The sequence below is a fragment of the Cervus canadensis genome, chromosome 29, assembly GCF_019320065.1.
Source record: "Cervus canadensis isolate Bull #8, Minnesota chromosome 29, ASM1932006v1, whole genome shotgun sequence".
NCBI lineage: Eukaryota > Metazoa > Chordata > Mammalia > Artiodactyla > Cervidae > Cervus > Cervus canadensis.
Window position 1 is genome coordinate 45,343,708 of NC_057414.1, and position 27,112 is coordinate 45,370,819.

General features: G+C 52.2%; 1 protein-coding gene and 1 long non-coding RNA gene across 6 annotated transcripts; one reads left to right on the forward strand and one right to left on the reverse strand.

Annotated features, from left to right (window-relative positions):
* Positions 1 to 664: 664 nt before the first annotated feature.
* Positions 665 to 21,931, reverse strand: LOC122431115. Of its 3 annotated transcripts, none has more exons than XR_006266445.1 (5): positions 21,859 to 21,931; positions 20,148 to 20,279; positions 18,978 to 19,221; positions 6,993 to 7,239; positions 665 to 4,724 (listed from the first exon to the last, which is right to left on the reverse strand). It is a non-coding gene; the product is annotated as an uncharacterized LOC122431115 (long non-coding RNA). The 3 variants fall into 3 exon arrangements; XR_006266446.1 differs by having other exon boundaries at positions 665 to 954; positions 3,018 to 4,724; positions 18,978 to 20,279; XR_006266444.1 differs by having other exon boundaries at positions 18,978 to 20,279.
* Positions 20,441 to 27,112, forward strand: MRPL23 (mitochondrial ribosomal protein L23). Of its 3 annotated transcripts, none has more exons than XM_043452215.1 (5): positions 20,441 to 20,523; positions 22,246 to 22,368; positions 23,220 to 23,302; positions 23,813 to 23,868; positions 26,908 to 27,112. In XM_043452215.1, the coding sequence occupies exons 1-5, from the start codon at positions 20,507 to 20,509 to the stop codon at positions 27,070 to 27,072; spliced, it is 444 nt and encodes a 147-aa protein (XP_043308150.1). In that variant the 5' UTR covers positions 20,441 to 20,506; the 3' UTR covers positions 27,073 to 27,112. The 3 variants fall into 3 exon arrangements, with proteins under 3 accessions (XP_043308150.1, XP_043308149.1, XP_043308151.1); XM_043452214.1 differs by having other exon boundaries at positions 20,443 to 20,523; positions 23,813 to 23,886; XM_043452216.1 differs by lacking the exon at positions 20,441 to 20,523 and adding an exon at positions 20,604 to 20,766 and having other exon boundaries at positions 23,813 to 23,886.

A 27,112-nucleotide genomic window follows, 5' to 3' on the forward strand; every position in this document is an offset into this window, starting at 1 on the left:
TTGTGTATTGACAGTGGGGAAACTTAATAAGCCAGCGACCATAAACCTGTTTGCCAGCTGTTGAGATGTTTACGCGCCCATCCTTGGCAAGGTGGATCGTTTCCAACGCCACACGTGAAACAGAGACCTGGGAAAGGGAGCGTGATTCCTCCCCGAGAGCCCCCATTGATAGCCTCATTAATTGGGAGTTTTGTTAACACGGTGTTACACCATGGGTCATTTCCTTTGCAATCTTTCCAAAAGCCATCTGTAATGGTGGTTGACAGGGGGACTCGCTGGCTTCATTTACTTGTGTTTTTCTCTTGACAACATTTGTTAATTAAGAAAGGGTCAGAGCGGGGCTGGGGGTGTCCTAGGGAAGTTGTGCTCAGTCTCTTAAGAACAGAGGGAAATATCAGACGAGAGACAGACACGTTCATATGCTGAAGAATTTGAACCTGAAAGGTCAAGCCAGAGGGAGGTTTGTCGAGCTGCGTGGTTATCTCGGGAACATCTGAAACGTCAGTGACGGCTGCTATGAGGGGCCTACATCAGCCTTGCACTGACCGAGGAATTCGATGACAGGCCCAACGGTCAGTTACTTTGCTCGACGTAGAGGTACTTTGTGACAACTTTACCAAAGAATTTTCTTTCCATCCTGAACACTGGGGCAAAAGAATAGGAAGAACAATAACTTTTTATTTTGCTAGGGAGACAAGCATTTGAATAACCGTTCAGCTGAACTAGCGGGGTGGGTCCCACAGGCCTGGCCCGGGTCCTTGGGTCAGCGGCCCCTCCTGCAGTCTTAGTCGTCCTGATGGTCGTTTTAAGGTGAGTTTGAGGTCAACAGTCCTCTCTGCAGACCAGTCTGATGCAGAGGCCTTTGTAAAGTGGGAAGTGCGAATTCAGGAGTCAATTCCCTTCAGTTTCACTGTGCGTGAGCTAGTGAAGAGTAGCTGGTAAGGGTCCTTCCATCTAGGTTGGAGAGAAAGTCCTTTAAATGATGTCTTTTTCAGTCTACACAATCTCCTGGGTGCAGGTCATAGGGTGTCTGATCTTCATCCAAAGTTAATTTACTGCGATCAGCCTCAGAAAGCAGCTTAGAACATCCTTTTAATAATTCACTTAAACTTTACAATAACGTGACACAGTAACAAGGAGTCATTTAGGAAGTGAGTTTTAAGCAGAAAATACCAAACCTCAAAGACAATAGCACCAGAACTTAATATCCACAAAGGTATACTGTTAAAAAACATATTTTGTCTCTCTAAAATTATCCTTATTTCCATCAAGTATAGCCAGATTGAGACTGTTTGCAAAAAATAAGTCTGGTTTCAAGAAACTTGGCCTGATTATTTACCTAAGGTTAATTGGACACATGGGCTCTTTCTTTTTTATTTAGGTATAGTCGATTTGCAATATGCCATTAGTTTCAGGTATGTAACACAGTGATTCGTCATTTTCATAGATTACACTCCATTCACAGTTATTACAAAACGGTGGCCGTGGTTCCCCGCGCTGCACAACATACCTTTGCTGGTTATCTGCTTTTCACTTTTATTTTATTTTTCACTGCACTGCACAGCAGGTGGGATCTCAGCTCCCTGACCAGGGTCAAGCCTGGGTGCCCTGCATGAGCAGCAAGGAGCCTCAACTACTGGACTACCAGGGAAATCCTGGTTATTTACTTTACGTCGTTTGTACCTCTTAATCCCATGCTTCTATTCTGCCTCTTCCCCCACTGCTTCCCAATGATAACCACTCATTGGTTCTTTGTATCTGTGAATCTGTTTCTGTTTTCTGATGTACAGTCATTTGCTTTATTTTTAGGTCCCACATAAAAATGATACCATAGACTATTTGTCTTTCTTTGTCTGACTTATTTCATTAACCATAATGTTCTCTAGTTAATCCACGTTGCTGAAAAATGGCAGGATTTCATTTTCATGGCTGAGTAATATCCCTCTGGGGCTCCCCAGAGTGAGTCACTAGTAAAGAACCCATCTGCTAATGTAGGAGAGGTGGATTCAATCCCTCAGTCAGGAAGATTCCCCTGGAGAAGGAAATGGTAGCCCACTGCAGTGTTCTTGCTTGGGAAACCCCGTGGAACGAGAAGCCTGGCAAGCTACAGTCCATGGGGTCATAAAAGAGTTGGACACGACTTAGCGACTAAACAACACCAAAACACTCCATTGTGTATATGATATATATACCACATCTTCTTCAGACACTCATCCTTTGCTGAACACTTGGGTGGCTTTCATATTGTAAACCATGCTGTTATGAGCAAGGGGAGGGGGGGGTGCCTTTTCAAATGAGTGCTTTCCTATTCTTTGGATATATACCCAGAAGTGGAATTGCTAAATCATAGGGAAGGTCTATTTTTAGTTTTTTAGGAGCCTCCATACCGTTCTCCATAGTGACTGCGCCGACGGACGTTTCCACCAACCAGGCCTCTCTTTTTCCCATGTCCTGGCCAACCATTGTCACTGGGGGTCTTTTTGATGACGGCCTTGGTGATGGGAGTGAAGCTACCTCTCACTGTGGGTTTGACTGTGATGCTTCTCTGATGATCGGTGACATGGGCACCTTTCCACGTGCTGTCTGCCCACAGGACGTCTTCTTTGGGGTTAAAGTGAGAGGCGCTCAGTTGTGTCCGACTCTGCGACCGCATGGACTACACAGTTCATGGAATTCTCTAGGCCAGAATGCTGGAGTGGGTAACTGTTCCCTTCTCCAGGGGACCTTCCCGACTCAGGGGTCGAACCCAGGTCTCCGGCAGTGCAGGCGGATTCTTCACCAGCTGAGCCATCAGGGAAGCCCTCTTTGGGGTTGTGGGCACGTTCACATTCGGCTGTGCTGAAACTAACTCCTAGAGAATCTCAAATTGGACTTTCCAAAGGCCTCCCACGGCCAGGAAAGCTCTGCTATCAGACTCTGCTGGCAGCACCTGTGCGTTTGGCTGGATTCCTGTCTTCCCAAGGTCCAGAGTGTCTTGAGCTTCCTGTGCCCACCAGGAAGTGGCCTTCCTTACTCACCTGGAAAGGCTGCTGGACGCTGGGGTTTCCTAGTGCTGAAGGGGTCAGGCAGAGAGAAGAGAGAAATGCTTCAATTCTGTTTACAAGGGTGGTAATTTACAAACTTGTTTCCAGTCATCATAAGCTTAAGGGGAGAGGTTCTTTTACATCTGGAAAACAAAGATTAAAAGCCAATAACATGTCAAACAAAAAGTCGTAAAAACTGTAATCACACTTATCAGGTCGCTCAGTGCCGTGTGATTAGTTTTTGTCCTGTGTTGAGTCCAGGCTTCCCGTTAGCTTTGTTGACCTCGCCTGATGACTGAGGGTGATAAGAATACAGATAATTTCAAGAAGTTTGTGAGGTTTTAGTTGTTGTTAAGACTTGTATGATTTGCCCAGCGAAGTGGGTGCCTTGATTATTGGAGACCGTGGGAGGCGAAAGGCCAAGGGGAACACACATTCTTAAACTGTTTCTTTGTCATTGTGAGGCCATAAGCCTTGCATCAAGGGAAGGCTTTACTCCATCAAATAAAAAATAGGGTTTGTCAGGGAGACGGGAGGAAGCAAGCGGCCGTCTTGGGTTTCCCACAGCTCTGATTGTTCATTTAATTTACAGCCGTTGTTTACCCATCTTAATTTCTCTGATTTAGGAGCAGGCTATTGCCATTTTACAAGGTCATCAGGATGGGAAACGTCTGACAGTGAGGGATAAATTTTGTAGATGCAGAGTGGACTTTGTCTACATACACCATAAACTTTACAGATTCTGTTTTTTTACCCTAATTCTTGGGTTCAGCCCCTTCAGTGGGAGCCTCAGTTTTTATGTCAGATAACATTTTATGTCAGAACACACAAGGCTTCCAGGAATTTCATGTAATTTCTGGAACACATAGTGTATAATATATTTATACAGACATAACATAAAGAAGGCTTAATGTTGTTTTTTGTTTGATAATATTTCCCATGTAATTTAACATCCTAAATAAGCCTAATTAGTTTAGTATCTTTATTTTTTAAATTTATTTATCTTTAATTAAAGGATATTTGCTTTACAATACTGTGCTGCTTCCTGCCACACAAAAATCTCTCTTAAAAATTCTTCAGGACAACATCACACTCTTTGCCCTCAACAAAATGTATTTCCATTTTTCACCTCTTATTTTACTGAAAACATTCATCTTATTATTTTCCTTCCTAGTTTCCTTGTATGCTGAAATGTTTCCCTTTTTAAGGTAGCTTTTTAAAATTTTATTTATTTTTAACTGGAGGATGATTGCCGTACAGTGCTGTGCTGGCTTCTGCCATAGACAGACATGAGCAGGCCACAGACACACGTGTCCCCTCCCGCCCCCTCGCCCCAGCCCGCCGGGCTTGAGCCCCCTGCGGCACACGGCGAGTTCCCACTGCCTGTTTCACACGCGGTGACGGACGTGTTTCCGAGCTACTCTCGTCCTCCTCTGCATCCACACGCCCGTCCCCCACGTCTGCATCTCCACTGCTGCCCTGAGCACAGGCTCATCCGCACCATCTTTCTGGACTCCATGTACACGCGTTAATACACGATAGCTGTTTTTCTCCTTCTGGCTTATTCCACTCTGTATAACAGGCTCTCGGTTCATCCACTTCATTGGAACCGACTCAGATGTGTTCATCTTTACAGCTGAGTGATATCCCGTTGTATATATGCACCATAGCTTCTTTCTCCATTCATCTGCCTGTGGGCACCTAGGTTAAAGTAGCTTTAATTACATATATATTATAATTTGTAGCCCTTAAAAAAAACCTGAATCTTTAGCAAAAACCAAGAAGCAAGCACCTGTGAACTGCTTGTCATCTCAACATCTCCTGGTGAGCAAACTTGTAAACCTATTCTGTAACCTCTAGAAACGTCCGCCCCCCCCCCCACCCCAGCACAAACCCAAACAGCTTTAGTTTTCCCTGTTAAGAAGATACAGTAGGTAAACTTAGACTTGCTTAGCAATTAGTGTTTTAGTATTTTATCTCCATTGGAAGTGATCTGGCTATGTAATGAATTCCCATCATTTAATTTAATTTAGCAAACCTAAAGTTTCAAATTACCAAAATCTGGAGAAACTGTTTTTAAGTAGACATACCATAAAACACAATTATCCTTTTTCTCGATTTTTTTAATTTTTAAGTTTTTGGCTGCAGCCCACAGCATGTGGGATCTTAGTCCCCTGAGCAGGGATCAAACCCACACCCCTTTCACTGGAGGCGCAGAGCCCTAACCACTGGACTGCCAGGGAAGTCCCTCAGTTTTTAAGAATGAAGCACAGTTGATTTACAGTGTTCTGCCAATCTCTGCCGCAGGGCAAAATGACTCAGTTATATACACACATATACATTCTTTTTTAATATTCTTTTCCATAACAGTTTATCACAGGCTATTGAATATAGCCCCCTGTGCTAGACAGCAGGGCCTTGCCCTTTATCCATTCTCTGTATAATAGTCTTCATCTGCTAACCCCAAACTCCCCCTCCTTCCCTCCTCCTTGGCACCCAGAAGTCTGCTCTCTTAATTATACTTAATGTCGATGGCCCTAAGGACATGCCTGTGTTAATCAAACCAACAACTTAAATTTATTTTCATTTATTGAAGATCAATCTTATATCACAAGGTTCCTTCTAAAAACTTAGTTTTTTGTTATATTTAGAAATATTTACACACTATATTTAATGTGTAAGCACTTGTGCGTGTGTGTATGTTCAGTTCAGTCGCTCAGTCGTGTCCCACTCTTTGTGACCCCATGGACTGTAGCCCGCCAGGCTCCTCTGTCCATCGGATTCTCCAGGCAAGAATACTGGAGTGGGTTGCCATTCCCTTCTCCAGGGGATCTTCCCAACCCAGGGATCAAGCCCAGGTCTCCTGCATTGCAGGCAGATATTTTACCGTCTGAGACACCAGGGAGGCCTCTACTGTAAGCCAACTAAATAGAGCTCTTTTATAAATTAATTTCAGTAATATTAACCGCAAGGAACAAAGGACCCTATTTATAAGCGTACAAAGATGTACGTACATCCAGATAGACACAGACAAAGATCTCATAGTTTTACTGATTCAGTTTTAAAAGTTTCCCCTCATTTTTTTTTCAGTTTTATGTTCTTCTCGCTGAGCCAAGGCTCTGGCCACAAGCAATGGGGGTTGTGCTTGCATTTCAAGGACATGATGAGTTCTAACACCGAGCTTCCTCCCGGGAGCGCTTCTGTCCTCTCAGGCTCAGAATCTTGAGAAAGGGATGTTTTACAGAGCTAGCTTCTTTAACTATAAGTGCAAAAATAAAAATCCATTTTGAAATGTCCGAAGGGTCCCCATCCAGGCCATTTTAGGGCCAGACAAGGCCTTGCAAGGATGGAATTTGTTCCAGGTATAGAAGCCAGCCAGGGCTCCTGTGGGCACTGCCCATCTGATGGGAGCTGGCAGGCTTTAAAAGCACAGTTCCCCACTTCTTTTTTAAAGTTCCATTTTACTATAAAATGGGCTTCCCTGGTGGCTCAGACGGTAAAGAATCCGTCTGCAATGCGGGAGACCCGGGTTGGATCCCTGGGTCAGGAAGACCCCCTGGAGAAGGGCATGGCTACCCACTCCAGTATTCCTGCCTGGAGAATCCCAGGGACAGAGGAGCCTGGCGGGCCACAGTCCATGGGGTCGCAGAGTCAGACACGACCGCGGGGACTAAGGACTCACCCAGCGAGTCAGTGTGGCCTTGGCACCCGGGAAGGGCATCCCACTGAAGGAGGGCCGGCACTGGTGTCCCAGGAGGGGAGGCGCTTCATCGTTATTTTAACACGGACATGCTTTCCTTCTGGTCAGTGCACCCCTCCCTCGAAAGATTAAAACAGACGTCGAGGGGACGTCTGATCGGCCACCACCAGGCTGCTTTCCTTAGCATAAAATTCAAGTTAAACTGGAATAAGTGCCTCACACCCTAGAGGTGAACATTTCTCCCATTATTTTTCAAGTTAAAAGTATACCTGAAAACAGAAAACTGGTGAGCCTCATCTGAACCCGGTTATCAGTCTCATTACGGTCAACAGCGAGAGACACAGGCCTTGGGCGCCTACACGACCATGAACAGCCCAGAGGACCCAACGCCACTGAAGCCGTGTTCTGGCCCCAAAGTTCAGCCTTGGTCTGACTGTGCAGAAACTGTCCAACCAATTCAATTGTGAGATCCTCTTCAAGAAAACTGGCCCAGACTCTTCAAAGCTGTCGCCGATCCTTCAAAGCAAAAAAGAACAAATGAATGACAAGTTCCTCCTGTGTGGCACAGGGAACTATGTTCAATACTCTGTGATAAACAGAATGGAAAAGAATATTAAAAAATGTGCACATGTGCATAACTGAATCGCTTTACCATACAACGGTATGGACACAGTGTTTTAAATCAACTACACTCCCATGAAAATAAATGAATAATGCATGCTGGATGCTACAAAAAATATAGAACCCACACAGCGACATATACAATTTGTTTGTTGTTTCTAATCTTCTTACACTCGGGTTTACCATGAACATGAGTGGAGAAATAATGAAATATCATGTGAAAACAACGATTTCATCATGGCTACTTAAGAAAAGAATGTATATCTGGCAATTTTATGTTCAACTATAAACAAACAAGAATGTTATGACACTGGCATCTGAAAAGTTAATAAAGTGACTGAGAAGAACAACAACAGAAAAGTGATGACTTCTGCTAGACCAAGAGAGATGAAAGGGCCGGACAAACGGGATACGTGGCCTTGATCATGTCCGGAACGCTGGAGGCCCTGTGTCGGTGGTGTGATCGGGGGGCGTGATCCAGGAGGGGGCCCTGTTCTCACAAGACTCCTGTCTGCACCTCCCTTTCAAGGCTCGGGGAGGGAGGTGTGCACTGAAGCGTGCTCGCCCATCCTGGGAGAAGGCGTTGGAGGATGAGACCTGGGAGACTCATTTGTCCGCCCCTGGGCAGCTTGCAAAGGCCCACTGGTTTCTGCTGAGTGCACACTCTTGTTGGTAATTATGGAAAATGAGAGCAGCTCCAATCCTCCACCGAGAGAAGGCACGTTGGGGAGTATTTGTGAGTGGGGTTGACGGTTAAAACAATGACCCAGAGCTGCATGCGTGCCCTGGCAAAGGTTCCCAGACAGCCCTGGGAGCGCTGAGAAAGGCGCCAAAGGAAAAACACAGGGCGATGGGACTCCGCAGACGTGGTTCAACACATGGAAATAAGTTCCATAGGCCTGGCTGTGAGGACTGCACCTCTCAGATGAGCAGTCCCCTCTGCAGGGGAGGGCTTCTCTGGTGAGGGGTCACTCAGAGCCACGGGACCCTTCCTCACATCCTTCGTCTTTCTTAAGCCAAGTGGTGGGCGGCAGATGCAGGTTCTTCCTACTTTTATTTATGTTTCTGGCAGGTCTTAAATAGTTCATGATCGTTAAACATCAGGGGAAGGATCTTTGCTGAAAGTCAATCCTTATTTCTGAGAACAAAACACCAAGCTCAATAAACTATAGAAAATTATAAATAAGCACTTCCTTTATCTACCCTGGATGGTGGAACACAGGGGTATCTGCAGTCCAAGACAGGAACCAAACAAGGATGCCTGCTTTTACCATTACTGCTCAGCCCTGCTTTATAAACTGAAGACAATGCAAAAGATGTTAAACGGAAATAAGATGTACAACTTCTGGAAAGGAGGAGACCAAAATACCACATTCCTAGGAGCCCCGAGAGAGTCAGCGGAAGAGCGTTCAGAATGAATGAGAGAATTCAGGAAAGGAGCCAGATGCAAAATACATATTTTACATCAATATTTTTATGATTTTCTAGCAACCACCAGTTAGAAGATAAAGCAGAATTTTAAAAAATGTTATTCTAAAACAAAAAGGAGAGGGGGAGCGAAGAACATAAAAATACTTGACAAAAAACCTTCTTCAGAAATGTTCAGGATCTGTAGGAAGAAAACAACATACTTTAATGAGAAATAAAAACATGAAGTCTGAAAAAGAAAGAAAGAGAAAACACACCACGTTCTTGGGTAGGACATTTGCAAACATTAGATCTTCCCAAATTCATGTATAGGTTCGCCAGATTTCCAACCAAAATTCTGATAGGATTTATTTGGGGGTGAGGGGTGAGCCAGGGGTGGGGAGGGAGCTGGCAAGACAAACCTAAAATTCGCATACAAGGAAAAATAGGCAGGAAGAGCCAAGAAAATTTTGAAAATTAAGAGCAGATTTCAGAAGTGAAGGCAGCATATCTGATGTGTGTGGAGAGCTCCCTGCAGACCAGCAGTCAGGCAAAGCTGCCTCGCCTTTGTCTCTTGAAATCCTCACAGTAGCCCCAGGAGGCAAACACTCTCATCACTCGCATTTTCCACAAGAGCACACTGGAGTTCAGAGTGGGCTAAGCTGAGTGCCAAGGTCACACGACTGCGAGAAGGCGCCAGACACAGGCAGCGCTGTGGGGCCCCTCGCCCTCCTCTCCTGTAGGTCGGGCAAGCTGTTTCAATTCTTCAACATTTATCACCCTGATACCACGAAACCAGAAGAATCTGGCAGCACCTCCATCAGAGGTTGCAGGACATTTAATCAGGAGGTTGAGAAAAATCAGAAAGGTATTCAGGAGGAGAAAAAGGTAATGAGCTTTTTACTCCAGGACCAAATATACCAAATATCAAAATACAAGCCAGGAGAGTTACAGAGGTCAGTATGCGAAGGGAAAAAAAAAAAGTTTTAAAATAAAACTGTAGAGAAATATAGGTATGTATTTACCTGCTTTCATCCTGGCAACAGTTTACAAACTTACAAACAATGAAAGTATCATAGAAGAAAAGACTCAGTAAATTTCATTGCTTAAAAGGCTTGTTTTTGTATATCAAAAAATGCTCATCCAAATTAAAAGGCAGACATTTGCTTCTGGCAAGATGGAGAAACAGGGACCAGATTTATCCTCCTGCCTGGAGCAACCCTCCAAACAAAACCAAACAACAAAAAAACATATAAGTACAAGAAACAATTTATTTTTCAGGGCAGTAAACATCAGACAGTTAAGAGCATCGGTCCCTAGGAGATGAGAAACAATCAGCTTCAGGCTTGGAATTGCTCAACTTGCTTCCTCGAGAGAGGAAGGGGGAAGTTGGGGGGGAGCCCAGTGGGATTCTTGAACTGATGAGAAAGAGCTGAGGGTCCAGGGAGACCCAGGCAACAAAAGTTCATGGCACAGAGTATCGGAGCAGAGAGCGTGAGCGGGGCCCCAGAGGCCTGCAGAGGGGCCCGCTCGCATGTCCAGTCGGGGAAAGAGCAACACGTGCTTGGGAGGAAATTATTCAAGGCTTGGAAGAGAACCACCAGGAGGGGTGGAGGGGCCAATGTCCACTGCTCAGGCAGGGCTGGGAACAGGGTCCGTTCCCACCAACCAGACTCGGAAAACGGACACTTCACGGGGCCGTGGGCACTTGGAAAATTCTGGGAGCAGTTAACCCCGATGGGGCACTTCCCCAGGCCCACCTTACAACCGAAAAAATCAAGACCAGAGAGGGTCAGATCATGGCCGGGTAACTTAACTGCTCCCCAGAACAAAGCTCCAGAACGTTCGCAGGAGTAGAAAGAGGTCCTGCACAAACAAGGGGGAAACACACAATGTCTGGCATCTGATCAAAAATTAGCAAACAGGCAAAGAAGCAGGAAAAAGCGAGCCATAAGGAGGAGGAAAACCAATCAATCAAAAACAACTGTGAGAAGTCCACACTGTAAACCCCTTAACGCCAGAACAACAGCACAGATCGAAAGACCCAGCAAAGAAGACAAAACGGAACATATAAAACTCTTGATTGACGCAGAAGAAGAGGTAAGAGGGAGGAAAAAGAGACAGGACCCGTAGAACATGGACGAGAAATGACGCACTTGCTTCCTTCCATGGTTAAGCACGTTACGTGTAACTGGCCTAAACACCCCAGTGAAGAGGCAGAGATGGTCATACTGGGGTTAAAAAAGGAAGAATCCTCCTACGTACTGCCTACAAGAAGCATGGTTTAAATATAAAGACACAAAAGGTTACTAAGAATTACAGACCTTTGAAATATACATAAAGTTAAACAGGCTATAACTGGTAGGATAATTATATGCACAGTTACACTCCGAGATTTCAGTACCCCTCTATCAATAATTAATTGGAAATTAATGATTAATTGTTTAGTGCAGAAAAATCAGCAAGAAGTTAGGAGACTAAAGCAGTACTTGACTTGATTGACATTTATAGAGCATGCCATTCAAATACACATTCTTTCCAAGTGCACATGGAACATTTACCAATATAGATCATGTTCTGGGCCATTAAACAAGACTTAATAAGTTGAGAAGGATTCAAGTTACATAAATTATATTCTTTGACCATAATGGAATTAAATTTTAAATCAATAACAGGAAAAAGTCTTTGGGAAATTCTCAAACATTTGGAATTTAAATAACACACTTCTAAATAGTCCTCGAGTCAAGGAAAAATCAAAAAGGAAATTAGGAAGGATTCTCAACAGACTGAAAACAAAAACACAGCAGATGAGAACTTATGCAGGACTGAGGGTGAGGTTTCTCCTACAAATGCCTGTGTCAGAAAGCAAGAGCAAGCTCGAATCAGTCCCCAGCTTCTACCCGAAGAAAATAGGAAAAGAAATGCGAATCGGCCCAAAGTAAGCATGAGAAAGGAGATAATACAGACCAGGAAGAAGCTGATGAAATAGAAAACAGAAGAACAATAGAAAAAGCAGGAAAACCAACCCAAAACTTTGTTTTTTGAGAATACCAATAAAAATGGATAAACCAGATCAGGAAAAGAGAAAAAGCGATAGAACTGAAGTGACCAACATCAGGAACAAGGAGGTGACATCAATACAGATTGTGAAAGTCAGTCAGTCATGTCTGATTCTTTGTGACCCCATGGACTATACAGTTCATGGAATTCTCCAGACCAGAATACTGGAGTGGGGAGCCTTTCCCTTCTCCAGGGGATCTTCCCAACCCAGGGATCAAATGCAGGTCTCACGAATTGCAGGCAGACTCTTTACCAGCTGAGCTACCAGGGAAGCCCAAGAAGACTGGAGTGTGTATCCTGTCCCTTCTCCAGCAGATCTTCCCGACCCAGGAACTGAACTGGGGTCTCCTGCACTGCAGGTGGATTATCTACCAACTGAGCTATCAGGGAAGCCCAATACAGATTGTGCAGCTATTAAAAGAATAACCAAGGAATATTATGCACAACTTTATGACAATAAATTTAACAAGTGAGATGAAAGTGACTTTCAAAACAAAATACCAAAGACCAATCAAAGAAAGATAGTATGAATAACTCTGTATCTATTAAAGAATTGAAAGTGTAACTTAAAACCTTCTCACAAAGAAAACTCCAGACCCAGATGGTTTTGCTGGTGGGTTATACCAAACGGCTAAAGAAAAAATAATAGCAATTACATCAATCCTAAAGGAAATCAACTCTGAATATTCATTGGAAGGACTGGTGCTGAAGCTGAAGCTCTAATACTTTGGCTACCTGATGTGAAGAACTGACTCATTGGAAAAGACCCTGATGCTGGGAAAGATTGCGGGCAGGAGGAGAAGGGGACGACAGAGGATGAGATGGTTGGATGGCATCACCGACTCAACGGACATGAGTTTGAGCATGGACGGGAAGCCTAGCGTGCTGCAGTCCATGAGGTCACAAAGAGTTGGGCACGACTGAGCTACTAAACAACAACAAGGTACAAATTCTACAAAAAAAATTTTGACTCATCTATGAGGCCAGCATTACCTTGATAACCAAAACCAAAGATAGTACAAGAAGAGAAAATCACAGACCACTATTCCTCATAAACATAGACACAAAAGTCCTAAACAAAATTTTGCAAATAGCACTCAATATGTATAATATTGATAACACATCAAGACCAAATGTGTTTTATCCCAGCAACGCAGGGTTGGGACTTTTAAATATCAGTCAGTAACTCACCATTTTAACAAACTGAAAAATAAAAACCATATAATCATCTCAGTAGGAGTAGAAAAAGCATTTGACAAAATTCAACACTCATTCCTGATTTCGTTAAAAAAAAAAAAAAGTAAAGCTCTCAGCAAACTTAGGAGTAGAGGAAAACTTCCTCTGCCCAACAAGGGCATCTAAGACTGAATGTCTTCTCACTTAAGCCAGGAGCGAGGCAAGAGTGTCTGCTCTCTCCACTTCCACCCAACATTGTACTCGAGGTTCTTGCTAGTGTAATCAAGCAAGAAGAAAAAGTCATGCAGATTGAAGAGCAGGAAGGAGAAACTCCTTTATTCATGGACAACTTGATCATCCACAGGTGCAGGGGCAATTCAGTGCAGAAGTAACAGCCTTTCCAATAAATCGGATATCCACAAGCAAATGAAGGGGAAAAAAAGAAGAAGAAGGAGGAGAACTTGGATTTATACCTCATACTACATCCAAAAATTAACTCAAAGTGAATGAATCATAGACCTAAATGTAAAACTAGAACCATACAAACACAGGGGAGAACTTCTGTGAATTCAGACAAAGCAAAGATCTCCTACATTCGATACGGAACGCATAATCCCTAAAAAAAAAATAAAAGAATGGGTAAGTTGAAATTCATCAAGACCTTTTAAAATTTGCTCTTCAAAAGGCATTGTAAAGACAATGAAAAGATAAGCCACTGACAGGGAGAAAATCTTTGCAAAGCGTACATTTCATAAAGGGCTGATCCAGAATATATAAAGACCTTTCAAAACACAACAATAAAGCAACTTTTGACAATGGGGAAAACCCAGTCTTAGAAGTGACACTTCACGAAACAAGATAATTGGATGGCAAATCAGGATGTGAAAAGGTGCCCGACACCATCAGTTACTGGGAAAATGCAAAATGAAATCACAGGGACACCATTCTAGGAGAGAAGCTAAAATAAAAAAGACTGACCGTCCAAACAGCCAGCGAGGAGGGTCCCCGCATCTCTGTTGGAAGCATAAACCAACACAGTTTGGCAGCGTCTCTTTTTCTGTAAAAGTTAAGCGTACAAGTGATCTTGTAATCCTACTTCTAGGCATTTCCCCACGAGAAAAGGAAATGTTTGTCCTTACAAAGACTTTCACATGAATGCAAATAGCAGCTTTATTTTTAATTGACAAAAACTGGAAACAACCCAAACGTCCATCGGCAGATGAACGGATAAACAGAATTCTTTCTGTGTCCATACGATGGCAATCAGCAGGAATGTCCCACTGATGCATGAACAGGCACGGATGAACCTCAAAATAGTTATGCTGAGAGACAAGAGGTCAGGCAAGAAAGAGTACATGCTGTATACTTCCATTTATAGAAAGCCCTAGAAAATGTACACGAACACAGCCACTGTTATTTAAGACCTGGGGGTGGGGTACGGCATGGCGGGGTGGCAGGAGAGGTTGCAAGGGCCAGAGGACCCTCTTAGAGGTGATGGATGTGCCTGCCTTCCTGAAGGGGGTGACGGCCTCACGGTGTCTGCACAAGTCAGAACTTGTCTTGGGATGTGTTTTAGAATGGGCAGTGTGTTGTATTGATATGCCAACTACATCTCAACAGAGCTGTCTTTGAAACACTAGACGTATAATGACAAAAGTGGGAAAATATTTTGGGTGAAATATGATAGACAAGGGGGTCATTGTTGTCGCTCAGTCACTAGGTCATGTCTGACTCTTTGCGACCCCGTGGACTGTCGCCTTCCAGGCTGCTCTCTCCTGCCTGGGCTTTCTCAGGCAAGAACACTCGGGTGGGTTGCCATCTCCTTCTCCAGGGGATCTTCCCGACCCAGGGATTAAACCTGTGTCTCCTGCGTTGGCAGCTAGGTTCTTTACCACTGAGCCACCAGAGAAGCCCCAAGGGCGTAATATAATTAATACACTAAATGCACTTGGAAATCCATAAGGAAAACATTAACACCCTAATTAGTTTGCTAGGTGACCATAACAAAGGCCCACAGCCTGGGCAGCTTAAATGGCAGACATTTATTGTCGTTTTCCTGGAGGCTGAAACCCGAGACCCAGGTGTGGGCAGGGCTGGGTCCTCCTGAGGACTCTGCTCTGCCTGCAGACGGCCGAGCTCCCCCATGTCTTCACAGGCCGGACCCGCTGCGTGTCTGTGTCCTGACCCCTTCTCACCAGGACCCGGGTCCGGCTGGAGCAGACCCACCCTAGTGACCGCATTGTCATCTGGTTGCTTCTGCAAAGGCCCCGCTCCTAACACAGCTGCATGCTGAGGTGCTGGGGGTCAGGACCCCCAGAGACGGGCCCATCGCAGAGCCTCAGAGGGGGCCGTGAGCAAATGACGGGCCGGTGACAGGGTCAGAAACACGGGTGACCCAGAAACACGCCGGAAAGGTGTGCAACTGAAGTGTGAGCGCAGACGACTGCGGCGCTGAGCCCCCCCCGCCCCGACCCCCGCTGCCCCCGAGCCGAGGGCCCTGGTCGTCGTGTACAGACCCCAGCGAGAGGCGGCCCCTCTACCCTCCAGGAGGCCAGACACACGGTCCCACAACGGTGCCAGGTCCCACAACTCCTGGGGGCAGACCCGCAGGGCTCAGGCGGCCTCCTCCAGCCAGGCCACACCAGTAGCTCTAAACATGGACAGCAAACACCTGAGGAAAAAAATTCAAGCTCTAAGGCAAGGCAAGGCAAATTTTAACACGACATTTTTTTCCCCCTGCCCTTTGGCCTCCCCGCTCCCCTCTGGTGGGCATTATGCATCTGCATTATGCATTAACCAGACCTCCCCAAGGAAAGGAATACCTGCTCAACCATAAAAATCTATTTTTCTTGTTTTGACGTCAACCATGTAACTCTTTAGAAGATAACATTCCTTTCTCGGTCCTGTAAGGGGTCACGATGACCCACCGCTGGCCTTGGACGTGCAGACATCTTTGGTGGACTTTATGAGCAGTGTATCATTTCCCTTAAAGATAGCAACTGGTACAGAACAGACGGGCCAGATGACTGGGGGAGATAGCGGGCCGCACCTAACATTCTCAGCTTAAAGACACGCTCATGACCTTATTAACGCCCTTTGTTATATTACGTGTATTCCGCCTATTTTACAAGACGATTGTTTCTTTGATCAACAACAACGCGATTGAGCCTCAGATAAAATGAATGATGATTACAGACGACTTGAAAGGATTGACCAGCCAGCCAGTTTTGTCAGATCCATCACTGTAACTGTGTAAAATTCTAGGGGTAGGAAGAAGCAGCAAGAGCGACCCGTTTCCTGGCCCGTGACAGAGGAGTCAGACTGGGGGTCCAGAGGTTCGGGGTGACTGTTGACAGGGTCTAGTCCAGTCACATAACCCAAGCCACCCGTCACGGGAATCCTTGCCATGGAACACACTGGTCATGCAATGCCATTGGAGTCTCGACTGAAGTGAAGGCGGAAGGGGAAGGGACTGTAAAATAAGGAATGTTGCCCACCATACAGTTCTACAGGAATGAAGTCATCGCCCAGCACAGCGCTGGCCGCCAACACGCCCTCCAGGAGCTTAAGACAAAGGGCAGGACGGGGGGCACTCTGGGAAAACTGGCAGAACTGGCCCACAGACAGTTTTCCAGGAGAACATGTCATAAAGCCGGCTTCCTGCATCTCCTCATACTTAGAAAAGCATGAGAACCATTGAAAACATCTTCCACGAGACGTGTGCTTGATCGCACGTACGCTCCATCAGGACTGTGTGCTTACTGCCCTCCCCCGCCCTCTTCAGAACGGCCCTCGGAACTTTCTGGAACATTCGGAGTCGCCCAGGTTGCAAGGCTAGGCTGTGATGCTAAGATTCGTGAGACCCGTATGTCTGGTGTTGCCCCCAGTCCCCGGCCCACACCTCCCTCCCCTGGAGCCCCCAGCAGTGAGACCCCCGACAGCCTCACTCGTTACAGCGTCTGCTGTCTTGTCCCCAGTTCCTGGACCTTCTGAGAGCCATGGAGCGGGCACTGGTGCCTTCTCATTTACGTTCAAGTCCCTTCTCCGCGCTGCTGGGTGACGCTCACGAGGAAGCTTTGGGAAAAGACCCAAGGAAGGGGGCTGACGGCCGGAGAGCCTGCCCTGAGTAGGGAGGGCCTCCAGGACCCCCGCCGCCTTGAGGAGGGGAGACAGGCCAAAGGCTGAGCGCACGGTCAGTAGCCAGTGATTTACTCAGCTGTGTTCTGTGATGAAGCCCCCCCCAACCCCGACCCCAGGATGGGGGGACCTGCTCAGCTTCTGGGCCTGTGAACCTGGGGAGACCTGCAGGCCCGGGGCTCGCCCCCACCCTGCCCTCTGCCTCTCTCTCATGTGGCTGGGGGCCTTCGCATGCGGCCTCTGCGTGCCCTGGGAGTGCTGGCTCCTCCAGGAGGCGCGCTGACAGCCGCATGCAAAACCACAGCCCCATCCCACCTCTGCCCCAAGCTCCCCACACCCCCAGCCAGGCCAGTACATCTCACTCTTTTATGTTGAGGCACCGTGGTCCTCAGCGGCAGCCCCAAAGCACTTCCAAGCTCATCTTATCTACCCCCCCACCCATCGCCCAACTTGGAGCCCTCCAGGGATGCCCACTACTCTCAGAAAGAAGCCCTCGCTCCCCAGTCTGGCTTGCAAAGCACAGTGGGGAGGCCGCCCCTGGGAGGGCTCCTGCCCACCCCCCTCCTCACCCGCCTGTGGGGGTGCCTCCTCCCCCGGGCCACTGCCGGGCCTCCCCGGCACCAAGCTCTGGGGGGCCCCACGTCAGGAAGTCAGATCTAACACATGAAAATGTTTGTTTAAAATAAAAGAACTATGTCCCTACACGTCTGTAAGGCCCGAACCAAAACACAGACACCAACAGATACCACCCTGTGGCTGGTGGGAAGGCGAGGCGCCGTCTTACGCACGGCACACACGCACAACGGGGTTCACCCACCACGATCCTTGGTTCCGAACCCCGAAGAGCTGAAAACACAGGCCCAGGCAAAAACCTGCTCCTGGATGAGTGCGGCGGCTTATTCATCACGGCCAACATGGGGAAGCCGTCAAGACGCCCCTCAGTGGGGGAGTGGGGACCCTTCTGCAGTGCATCAGGTGAGGGCCTATCAGCTCAGTTCCGTTCAGTCACTCAGTCGTGTCCGACCCTTTGCGACCCCATGGACTGCGGCACACCAGGCCTCCCTGTCCATCACCATCTCCTGGAGTTTACTCAAACTCATGTCCATCGAGTCGGTGATGCCATCCAACCATCTCATCCTATGTCGTCTGATGGAGTATCATTCAGCTCTGAAGACAAATCCACTCACAAGCCGTGAAAAGACGCAGAGCAAATGTAAGTGCCAAGGGAAAGAAGCCAGTCTGAAAAGGCTACAGAGTGTGTGGTCCTAACCACGGGACAGCCTGGAAAAGCAGACCCATGGAGACAGCAGGACGACCCACGGGTGCCGGGTCAGGACCGGGGGCGGATGGGAGCAGCCCAGCGGGTTTTCTGGGCAGTGACCCCCCCGTAGGTGTGGTGCTGTTACGTGGACACGTGTCCCTGTACATCTGGCAAAATCTGTAGACGGCCCACCAAGAGTGAGCCTCGAGCCGACTGTGGACTTCAGCTAATGACAACATACTAGCATCGCCCCATCAGCTGTAACATACGTGTCACGTTAGTGTAAGTGTTAATGCTATGGGAGGCTGAGGGGCGGGAGAAACTGAGTGTATGGGAATCCTTTGTACTTTCTCAGCAATTTCCCTATAAACTTAAAATCATTCTTTAAAGAGTCTATTAAAAAACAATAAAGACAGTTGTTTATCTGAGCTTTGAATTTAATTGGCATCCTCTCCTCTGTTTGGCAAACTCAGCCCCCAAAGCTGTGTGTTGCTTGGGAAGGGGGGGAGGTGATGACCCGGGCTGGGGGGAGGGTGGTGGGGAGTGGGGTGGGAGGCCGCCCGCGGGGCCCGGGGGATCAAGACTCACCCACCTCGCACTCACAGGTCCCAGGCCGGAAGGGGAAGAATCCAGCTGGCAGATAATCAGAGAAGCGGTCTAGTGTTGCGGGGTCTGCATTGTTGAGAGCCCATCGAGGACCTCCGTGCTCTCAGCCTCACTGATCAGAGCATCGCCTGCCGAGGTCCAGCAGGATGCCGACCCACACCGCCTCCCATCCGCGTGTTCCAGCCACGTTCTGAGCAACATGGAGACCTCTCTCTGGGTTGGCCACGTGTCTGCTGAGTCAAAGCTTTACAAATGAAGCAGAAAGTTTCCCGGCCTCCAGGTTGGGGGACCCCTGTCCTCCAGCTCCCGCCCTCTCCCCACCTCCGGGGCCCTGCCACGGTCACCGTCAGCCTCGCTGGGCCCTGGCCACAGCCGGCCATAGCCCTCCTCTGCCCTCCCCTGCAGGCACGCGGCCCCCCCACTCACAGCTGACCCCCCCAGCAGCCACGCCCCACCATGGGTCTCTTCATCTTAAATGAATCCACTTAGGGTCTCCGGCACCAAGCATGACAGTGAGGAGGGCCCTCCAGCCCCCTCCCACCCTGGGGCCCCCAGGAGCAGCCCCTGCGCCCTCCCAGGCTCCCCTGCTCCTGCCTCCTTGCTGTCCTGCCCCCACCCTAGAGCCCCGCTCCCCCCAGGTCTGCCCGCTGTGTGTACGTGGGGGTGGGTGTACAACAGAGGGTCTCTGATCCTGCTCTGTGACAGGGCCCCAGTGAGGGCTGTGCCAAGGCTAGAAGCAGGGCGGGCCCGCTGCGGCCTGGAAAAGCCAATGGCCTCACGGAGGCTGGGGGGCGGGCATGGCTGGGGGGCCCTGGGGGGCATCTCAGGCACGAGAACTTGGCCAGAAGGGCTGGGGTGGGGTGGTAGAGTTCCACGGACAGAGGGAGGCAGCCACTGTGGCCAGGTGGCGAGAGGTGGTAATTCAGCGATTCAGTTGTGTCTGGCTCTTACAACCCCATGGACTATATGTAGCCCATCAGGCTCCTCTGTCCATGGGATTCTCCAGGCAAGAACACTGGAGTGGTTGCCATTTTCTTCTCCAGGGGATCTTCCCAACTCAGGGATTGAACCCGGGTCTCCTGTACTGGCAGGCGGATCCTTTACCGACTGGGGCCTCCCACGAATTCACACCTTCCCCACTCCCCCAGTCTCCCACCTGGGCCACCAGCTGGAAGGGTGGCAGGCTCTGGGTGGTGGGTGGCCAGCAGTGTGCCTGGGCACTAGGCTGGAGTCGTGGGGGCATCCGTGGTGGTATCCGTGGTGGTATCCGTGGTGGTCCACTTGTGCGCTGGGCCCCGGGGAGGAGGGAGGACGTGAGGGGCTGGTGGCACTAGGGTGTGCTGCCGGGCACAAGTAGGGCGCTGGGTGTGCAGGGCTCAGGGCCCAGGTGGGGCCCAGGTGGGGCCCAGGTATGCGGGCGGTGCGCGTCCTCCCGGGCGCCAGGGGGCGCTGCGCCGGGGGGCGGGCCTAAGCTGGGCCCGCCCCTCCTTCCGCCCGCGGCCCCGGAAGCGGGCGATGGCGCGGAACGTGCTGTGAGTGGGGGGTCACGGCGCTCGGGGTCGGGGGCGTGGCCGCCCCCAAGGCTGGGCTCGGGGCGCCGGGCCGCGGGGTCGGGACTCGGGACCCGGCGGGACGCGCGGCGTCTGGGCGCCCGTGGGGGCGGGGCGGGGCGGGGCGGGGCGGGGCGGGGCCGGGGAGGGGGGTCGTTCCGGGGGTCGTTCCGGGGCCCGCGGGACACGAGCCTCTCCCGGGGTCGAGCCTGGCCTTCGGCGAAGGTGAGCGGGAGGTCGGTGCGGCCGGTCAGCGCCGGCCTCGGGCCTTGGGCCCCGCGGGCTGCGCGCGCCCCCCGCCCCGGCAGCTCCCAGGGGCCCGAACCGTGGCCCCTGCAGTGCCCGCGGCCGGTCACCAGGGGGAAGAGGCGAGCCTGGTGGCCACTCTCCGGCCCAGCCCCACGAGGACAGGGCGAGGCTCCGTCGTGGGCGGGCACGCCGCCCACCCCCCGACCCGCGCCCGACGCTTTGCCGTCGGGAGGTGCTGCTGCTGGTGTCCGGCAGCTGCCACGTGCGACGGGGTCACCAGGAGACCCCAGTAGATGTCAGCTGGCACTTAGCTCAGAACTGGTCTGCCCGCGGGCGTCCCCACCTGTGTCAGGGTCCAGAGCCTCTGCCACTCCCAGGATGCCCCATCCAGGACCTCGGCCCGGCCAGTCCTACTCCCCAGAGTTGAGAGGCCCAGAGGCATCCTGGGACTTGGCTTCACCGAGCCCCTCTCCCCTGGTTCTTGGTGCCCCCCCAGATCAGAGGCCGCCGTGTGCCATGCTGCAAACTGGTCACCAGGATCCCTTGATGGCATCGTCAGCCCCTGTGCCCACCCTCCACCGAAACACCTCTCCTTGGCTCCCAGTGGACCCCTGACCCCTCACAGGCCCTGCCGACCTTGGGCCCCCACCTCCTTGGACCATGAGCCCTGAGGCCTGGTTGGGTCCAGTTGGCAGTGTGGCCCTCCTCACCCACCAGACCCACGGGGGCATAGGTCCAGTTGGAAGGGATGGGTTGGAACCACAGGTGGTGCCCACCCATACGTTCTAGATGTCTCTGTCCCGCTTTGGGGTTTGAGGGGTGAGGGAGGCAGGCAGTGAGCATGTACTGGTGACCTGCACACACCGCCTTCCTGAGCCCCTGAGTCCCTTATCTTTTTTTTCCGTTGTTTGTTCACCCTTTATCGTTTGATCTTCACTCTTGTCAAGGATGAGCAGGCGCTTCCAGCATGGGGTGGGGGGGAGCGGGGGTGGAGGTGGCCCTGTCCTTGTCCTCTCAGCGGGGCTGAGCCAGCGCAGATTAAGCTGGTTCCGACTGATCCCACCTCACCTGAGCGGAAGGGAGCTGGAGGCCATGCTGGGTGTGGGGCCCATTCCGGGGGGACAGCCATGCGGGGGCTGCGTGCCTGTGCAGCCGGCACTTTGAACAAACACATGACTCTGAGCCTGTTGACAAGGCAGGGTGGGCACGTCGTCTGTTCGTGAATCATTCACTGGTTCTTTCCAAAGGCCGACCTTGAGGGTCAACAGGCCACACTGCCCCGGGGATGGGACTGGCTGCCCCATACCGGGTGAGGGAAGGGCTGACCTGTGGGTGACTGCCCCCTCGGCTCCTCAGCCCCGTGGGCGTGATGACCTGTGCACCCTGCTGGGGCATCCTGGGAGCCTCGTGTTCTGGGCGTTTGACATGACCTGTTTTCCCCCCCCCGCCTTGCAGGTACCCTCTGTACCAGCTGGGCAACCCCCAGCTCCGGGTCTTCCGCACCAACTTCTTCATCCAGCTGGTGCGGCCCGGCACGGCCCAGCCTGAGGACACTGTGCAGTTCCGGATCCCCATGGAGTAAGCCTCCCCTGACCCCAGAGGAATTCAGGCCGGGGGCCCACGGCCTTGGAGGTGCCGCTGAACCCCACTCACAGCAAGGGTCTTCCTACCACAGAAACTCTGCAGGCAGCCCTGCACCGACACCTGGTGTGTGCAGAGCCTTGGGTGAGGGTGCCTTGGGCTCCTTGCCACCCCCGGGAAGTCCAGCCTGAGAGACCCAACTTCTTTCCTTGCATTGGTCTGGCTGCCCTTCCCAGGAGGCTGGGCTCTGACCCCGGCACCCGCTCACCACAGCTCCCAGAGCCTCCGTCCTTCGGTGGGTCCTTCACAGAGGCCTCTGTTGCTGAGGAGACACAGCTTCTCTGCACCCCATGCTGAGGTCTCAGGGCTCTGGGATCAGCTCGAGCCTCCGTGGGAGCTGAGGGTCATGCCGTCCGCCTCGGAGGCCAGGCCAGGAGAGGCTGGGCCCTGTCAGGGGAAGAGGGGATGGCACCGCCATCGCCTTGGCCATCCTTGCTGGGAGACGCCTGTGCTGGTGGGGGGCGGGGGCGCCATGGACAGGGCGGCAGCTGCAACGCAGGCGACTGGGCACTGCAGGCGGCTCCCGGCAGCCAGAGGGCACTCGCAGGCCGTTCCTCCCCTCCGCTCGTCAGCTAGGCCCCCAGGCAGGGTGACCAGGACTGAGTCCTGGGAGCCGATCCCCCATCGCCCCCATGTTGCTGCGTCCAGACGCCTCTGCAGGGTCAGCAGGGCCCGGCCCCAGCCCCGGCCGGCTCCCACCTGGTGTCTGCGCTCAGCAGCTCACGCCACCCGGCAGGCTGCTTCCTTCTCCACCCTGTTCAGAGGCCCCTCTTTCCCTCCTGCCCCAGGATGACCAGAGTGGATCTCAAGAACTACCTCGAGCGCATCTACAGCGTGCCGGTGGCTGCCGTGCGGACCAGGGTACAGCACGGTGGGTCGCAGGCCCGGGGGCTCCTCCCGAGCTCAGCAGGCCTGGCCCCTGTCAGCCCCGCCAGCACGTGGTCCTTCGCCTGGGGGGAGAGGGGCCCTCCTTCCCGGGGCTGGGACTCGGAGGCCTGGTTCCCACCGGCTCCTCAGAGCAGGGCCCCCACTTGGCGCCCCCACGCTGGCCTTGGTCAGCAAAGTGCTCATTTTACTCCACTGGGGCTTTCTCATGCCTCCCCGTTGACCCCTGCTCCCCAGCCTCTGGTTTCCTAGTTGTAAATATGACGATCCTCTGTCGAAGGGAGGTCAGGCTGTGAGAGCCTCCATGACACCAAGGGAGAGCCAGTTCTCCGATTGTCTTAGACCCATCTGGGTTTGCACCAAGCAGAGGCTGGTGGCCATCCTCAGACGTAGGTGCCCACGTGTGTCCCTCTTTCTAGAAAGCGGGTTCCTGGGTTAGCGGGGCTGAGAGCTGCATGCTGGGAGTGAAGGCTTCTGTCTCTCCCGCTTCCGACAGGCTCCAGCAGGAGGAGGGACCACAGGAACGTCGGGATAAAGCAGCCCGATTACAAGGTGGCGTACGTGCAGCTGGTGAGCGCTCACCCCGCCGGGGCCCGGGCCGGGCAGAGCCCGGGGCCCAGGCTGGCCCTTCGTTCTGGTCCGCACGGGGCCCCTGGAGGAGCTGGGGCGGGAAGGGCTAGGCGGGCTCCCGGGAACTTCTCCGGGGCCAGCTGTGAATGTGCTGAGGACAGAAGCAGGCTCCCTGGCCTAGGGGTCGGTTCAGACAGTAACCAGCGTCCAGGCCAGGGAGCGGTTGGTGCCTGGGGTGGAGGTGCGTGGCTGCAGGGGCCCCCGTCTCAGGGGCAGACCACGTGGGGAGTCCTGGGTCCTGACTGACCCCCTCTCCTCTGGTCTGGACTGTGGGGGTCGGCACCCCCCCACCCCACCCCAGCCAGCTTCTCTTCACACGGTCTCCTGCCTAGCAGGGGCTCCGGGAATGGGGTCCAGCACCCCAGCTGAGCCTTTGCTGACCGAAACCCCGAGCTGGTGAGAGTGAGACCCGCATTTCCAAAGCCCCTCTCCACTCCTTCCTGCCGACCTGAGCTTCCCCTAGACAGAGAACCCCTGGAGTTAGGATCTGCAACCTTGGCCGCCGGCAGTGAGGCCCGTGGGCTCCCGGTGGGATCCCTCTGATGGGGCAGGTGACCTTGGACCCGCGCATGGAGTCAGCTAGCTGCTGTTTGAAACCCTGGCTGGGGTGGGGTGGGGGCAGGGGTCTTCTAGCTCCTTCAGTTTCCCTGTAAACAACCTGGTCGGGCAGGCGCCCACAGGCCGGCCGCTAGGTGGCAGTGGTGTTATTATGAAAACAGCTCTGCCCAGGGCCCTGTTTCGGGCCTTAGGAGGCAGTTTGGTGAAAGACCCAGTTAGCATGGCAGCTTTTCTGAAAAACAGTCACAGTTGTTCTAAACAGGGGCCCCCGTAATTATTTGGCCTAATATTTGCTGTGCATAAAATCAGCCAATCCAGGGCAGGAGAGCAGCCGTTGGCCTTATAAAGACGCCTGTGTCCTCTGCGTTCAGCCGGGCCATCTGTCTTTGTCATGGCAGCCGGTTGACACCCCATATGTCGGCATTCGCCACGAGGCCCTTGAGCGGGAGCTATAGTTACAAGTGGCTTTTGAGTCACCCGAGCCTGGCGTTTCCCGCCCCACCTCGCTCTGGAAGCCGAGCCGCGTATCTGCAGCTGCCGCCCGGCCGCCTTTCTTCCCTGTGAAGCCCCAGCGCGTCCCCGCCCGGCACGCTTCCCTCTGCTCCAAAATTAAATTCGTAACGGACTCCCTCCCTGCTGACTCCAGCAGATCTCTGCCTGGAAACGGGCCGGGAGGTTGGGCCCTCGCCCCCTGAAGGGCTCCGTTCTCTGTCCCCCACGAGTCCTGGCAGGCCTCCCCCCCAGCGTCTCATCAGAGCTGACAGTGCAGTGCCCCAACATCGGGCAGCAGGACAAGTGAAGCCCCCAGATGCATGTGGGGTTGGCTGCTTTGAGAAAGCCAGTCTCACGTGGTGGGGGTCCTGGATTTCCCCCCACAACCCAATGAACGTCTTTCTGGTGGAGAGTTGGGGAGCTGGCGAGCCTGGGTCACCCCACAGCATGGAGCCTCGGCCCCCAGCTGCAGCCTGCCAGGGACAGAGGCTATGTGTTTGTGGAGACCTCTGTTTTGTAGAGAAATCGGGACTCGGCCCCCACGCCCTCCCGGTGTCTTCACTCTTCACTGCGATGCCCCCCCCACCCGCTCCTTTGCTTTTCTGCTCATCAGCTTCACAAGGGTGGAGAGTTATTTCTGAAAGCACAGGGCGCCTTTCTCTAGGAAGGGAGCCCCGTCTTGGAGAGACGGTGGGGGAGAGCACAGGCTGACCTTCTCCAGGCACGGAGCCCGTCGCAGGGAGAGGCGGTGGGGGACTCTGCGTGGCGCCCTCCGTCCCTCCCAGGCTGTTGCAGATTGCCATCTTTGTATTTATAGTTAAAAATGTCACTTTGGGTTCCCCACCTCAGAAAGCTAGCAGAATCACCTCGGTATATTAAACATAAATCCCCCATTCTGGGCAAGCAGCCCTGCATGTAAACTATTGCCCTTTGGTATTTTAAAGAAGAAGAAAGAGAGTCTTGAAATGTGTAAGCGACCCCTCCTGCAGGCGGGCTACCGCGCGCACAGGCGCGGCCTTTCATGGCTTGGGGCCTGTGCTCGCCGCGTGAGCAGGCTTTGTGAACGCCCCACTCTCGGGGCCGGCGCTGTGGGCTGCTGCAGATCACGCTTGGCCGCCTGCCCAAATCCAAACTTCTTCACAAAACAAGGGTCTCCAAGAACCAAGCTCACTTCACTGATTTTACTTATTAAAACTTTCCAGATCCAGGTGCCAGCCTCCATCTCTCTGCCCATCCAGAGGTGGACGGCATGGCCCTGCAAACATCGGCAGGTCCCCCCAGTCTTTGGAGCCGCTTTGCCACGTGCAGCGTGCGGAGGTGGCTGCTCACCTCCCGCCATCGGGGTCCCCTCCTCTCCCCAGCCCCCTGACGGGCCGGACTGGTGTACCCCGGCCATGTGTTGGGGGTTCAGGCTGGGACTTAGCCAGCCCTCCTGCATTCTGAACTTTCAGTGAAAGACGTAAAACCAGTTAATTTGCAAAGCCGGTCTTGATTTATAGACGGCTTGCGTGTACATTTCATTGTACGTTACATGTGTTTTGTTTGCCAAGCTGAGCCAGGAGGGGTCTTGGTCTTTCATGTGGGTGAAGGCATGTAGGTACTTCGGGTGGGAAACGTCCCGGGGAGGCAGCAGACGCGCGCTGTGCCCCGTTCTACTTGCCCCCCTGCCTTCAGTCTGGCCTGGCAGCTCCTGCTGGGAGCGGGGCTTCACTGGGCTCCGCCAGTGAAGAGCCGGCCTCAGTGAGAAGGGGCCTGTCACAGCAGTGGCTTCTGCTGCTGAAGGCCGAGGCCCAGCCCGCGTATCTGTCCTCTGGCCGTGCGTCTGTCCTGCAGGCGTGGGGCAGGCAGCTCCATCTCCCCCCGGACCGCCCCGCCAGGGTCCCGGGCTGAGCCCGTCTGTTTTGTCCGCAGGCACACGGGCAGACCTTCACGTTCCCAGATCTGTTTCCCAAGGGAAAGCAGTCCGGAGGCCGCCCCACAGACGAGGACCTCCGGGACCAGGTGCTGGAGGAGCAGCGGCGGCTCCAGAGCCCCGACCCGCGGCGCGGGGGCGTCCCGGGCTGGTTTGGCCTGTGACGGGCTGGCCGCCCCGCCAGAATAAAGTGCCGCTTGTGGA

Excerpts from the sequence above, each read along its gene's own strand:
- MRPL23 (XM_043452214.1), top strand. Across the intron at positions 23,303-23,812 it reads GCGGACCAGGGTACAGCACG|GCTCCAGCAGGAGGAGGGAC; the intron begins GTGGGTCGCAGG and ends CGCTTCCGACAG. Across the intron at positions 23,887-26,907 it reads AGGTGGCGTACGTGCAGCTG|GCACACGGGCAGACCTTCAC; the intron begins GTGAGCGCTCAC and ends TTTTGTCCGCAG.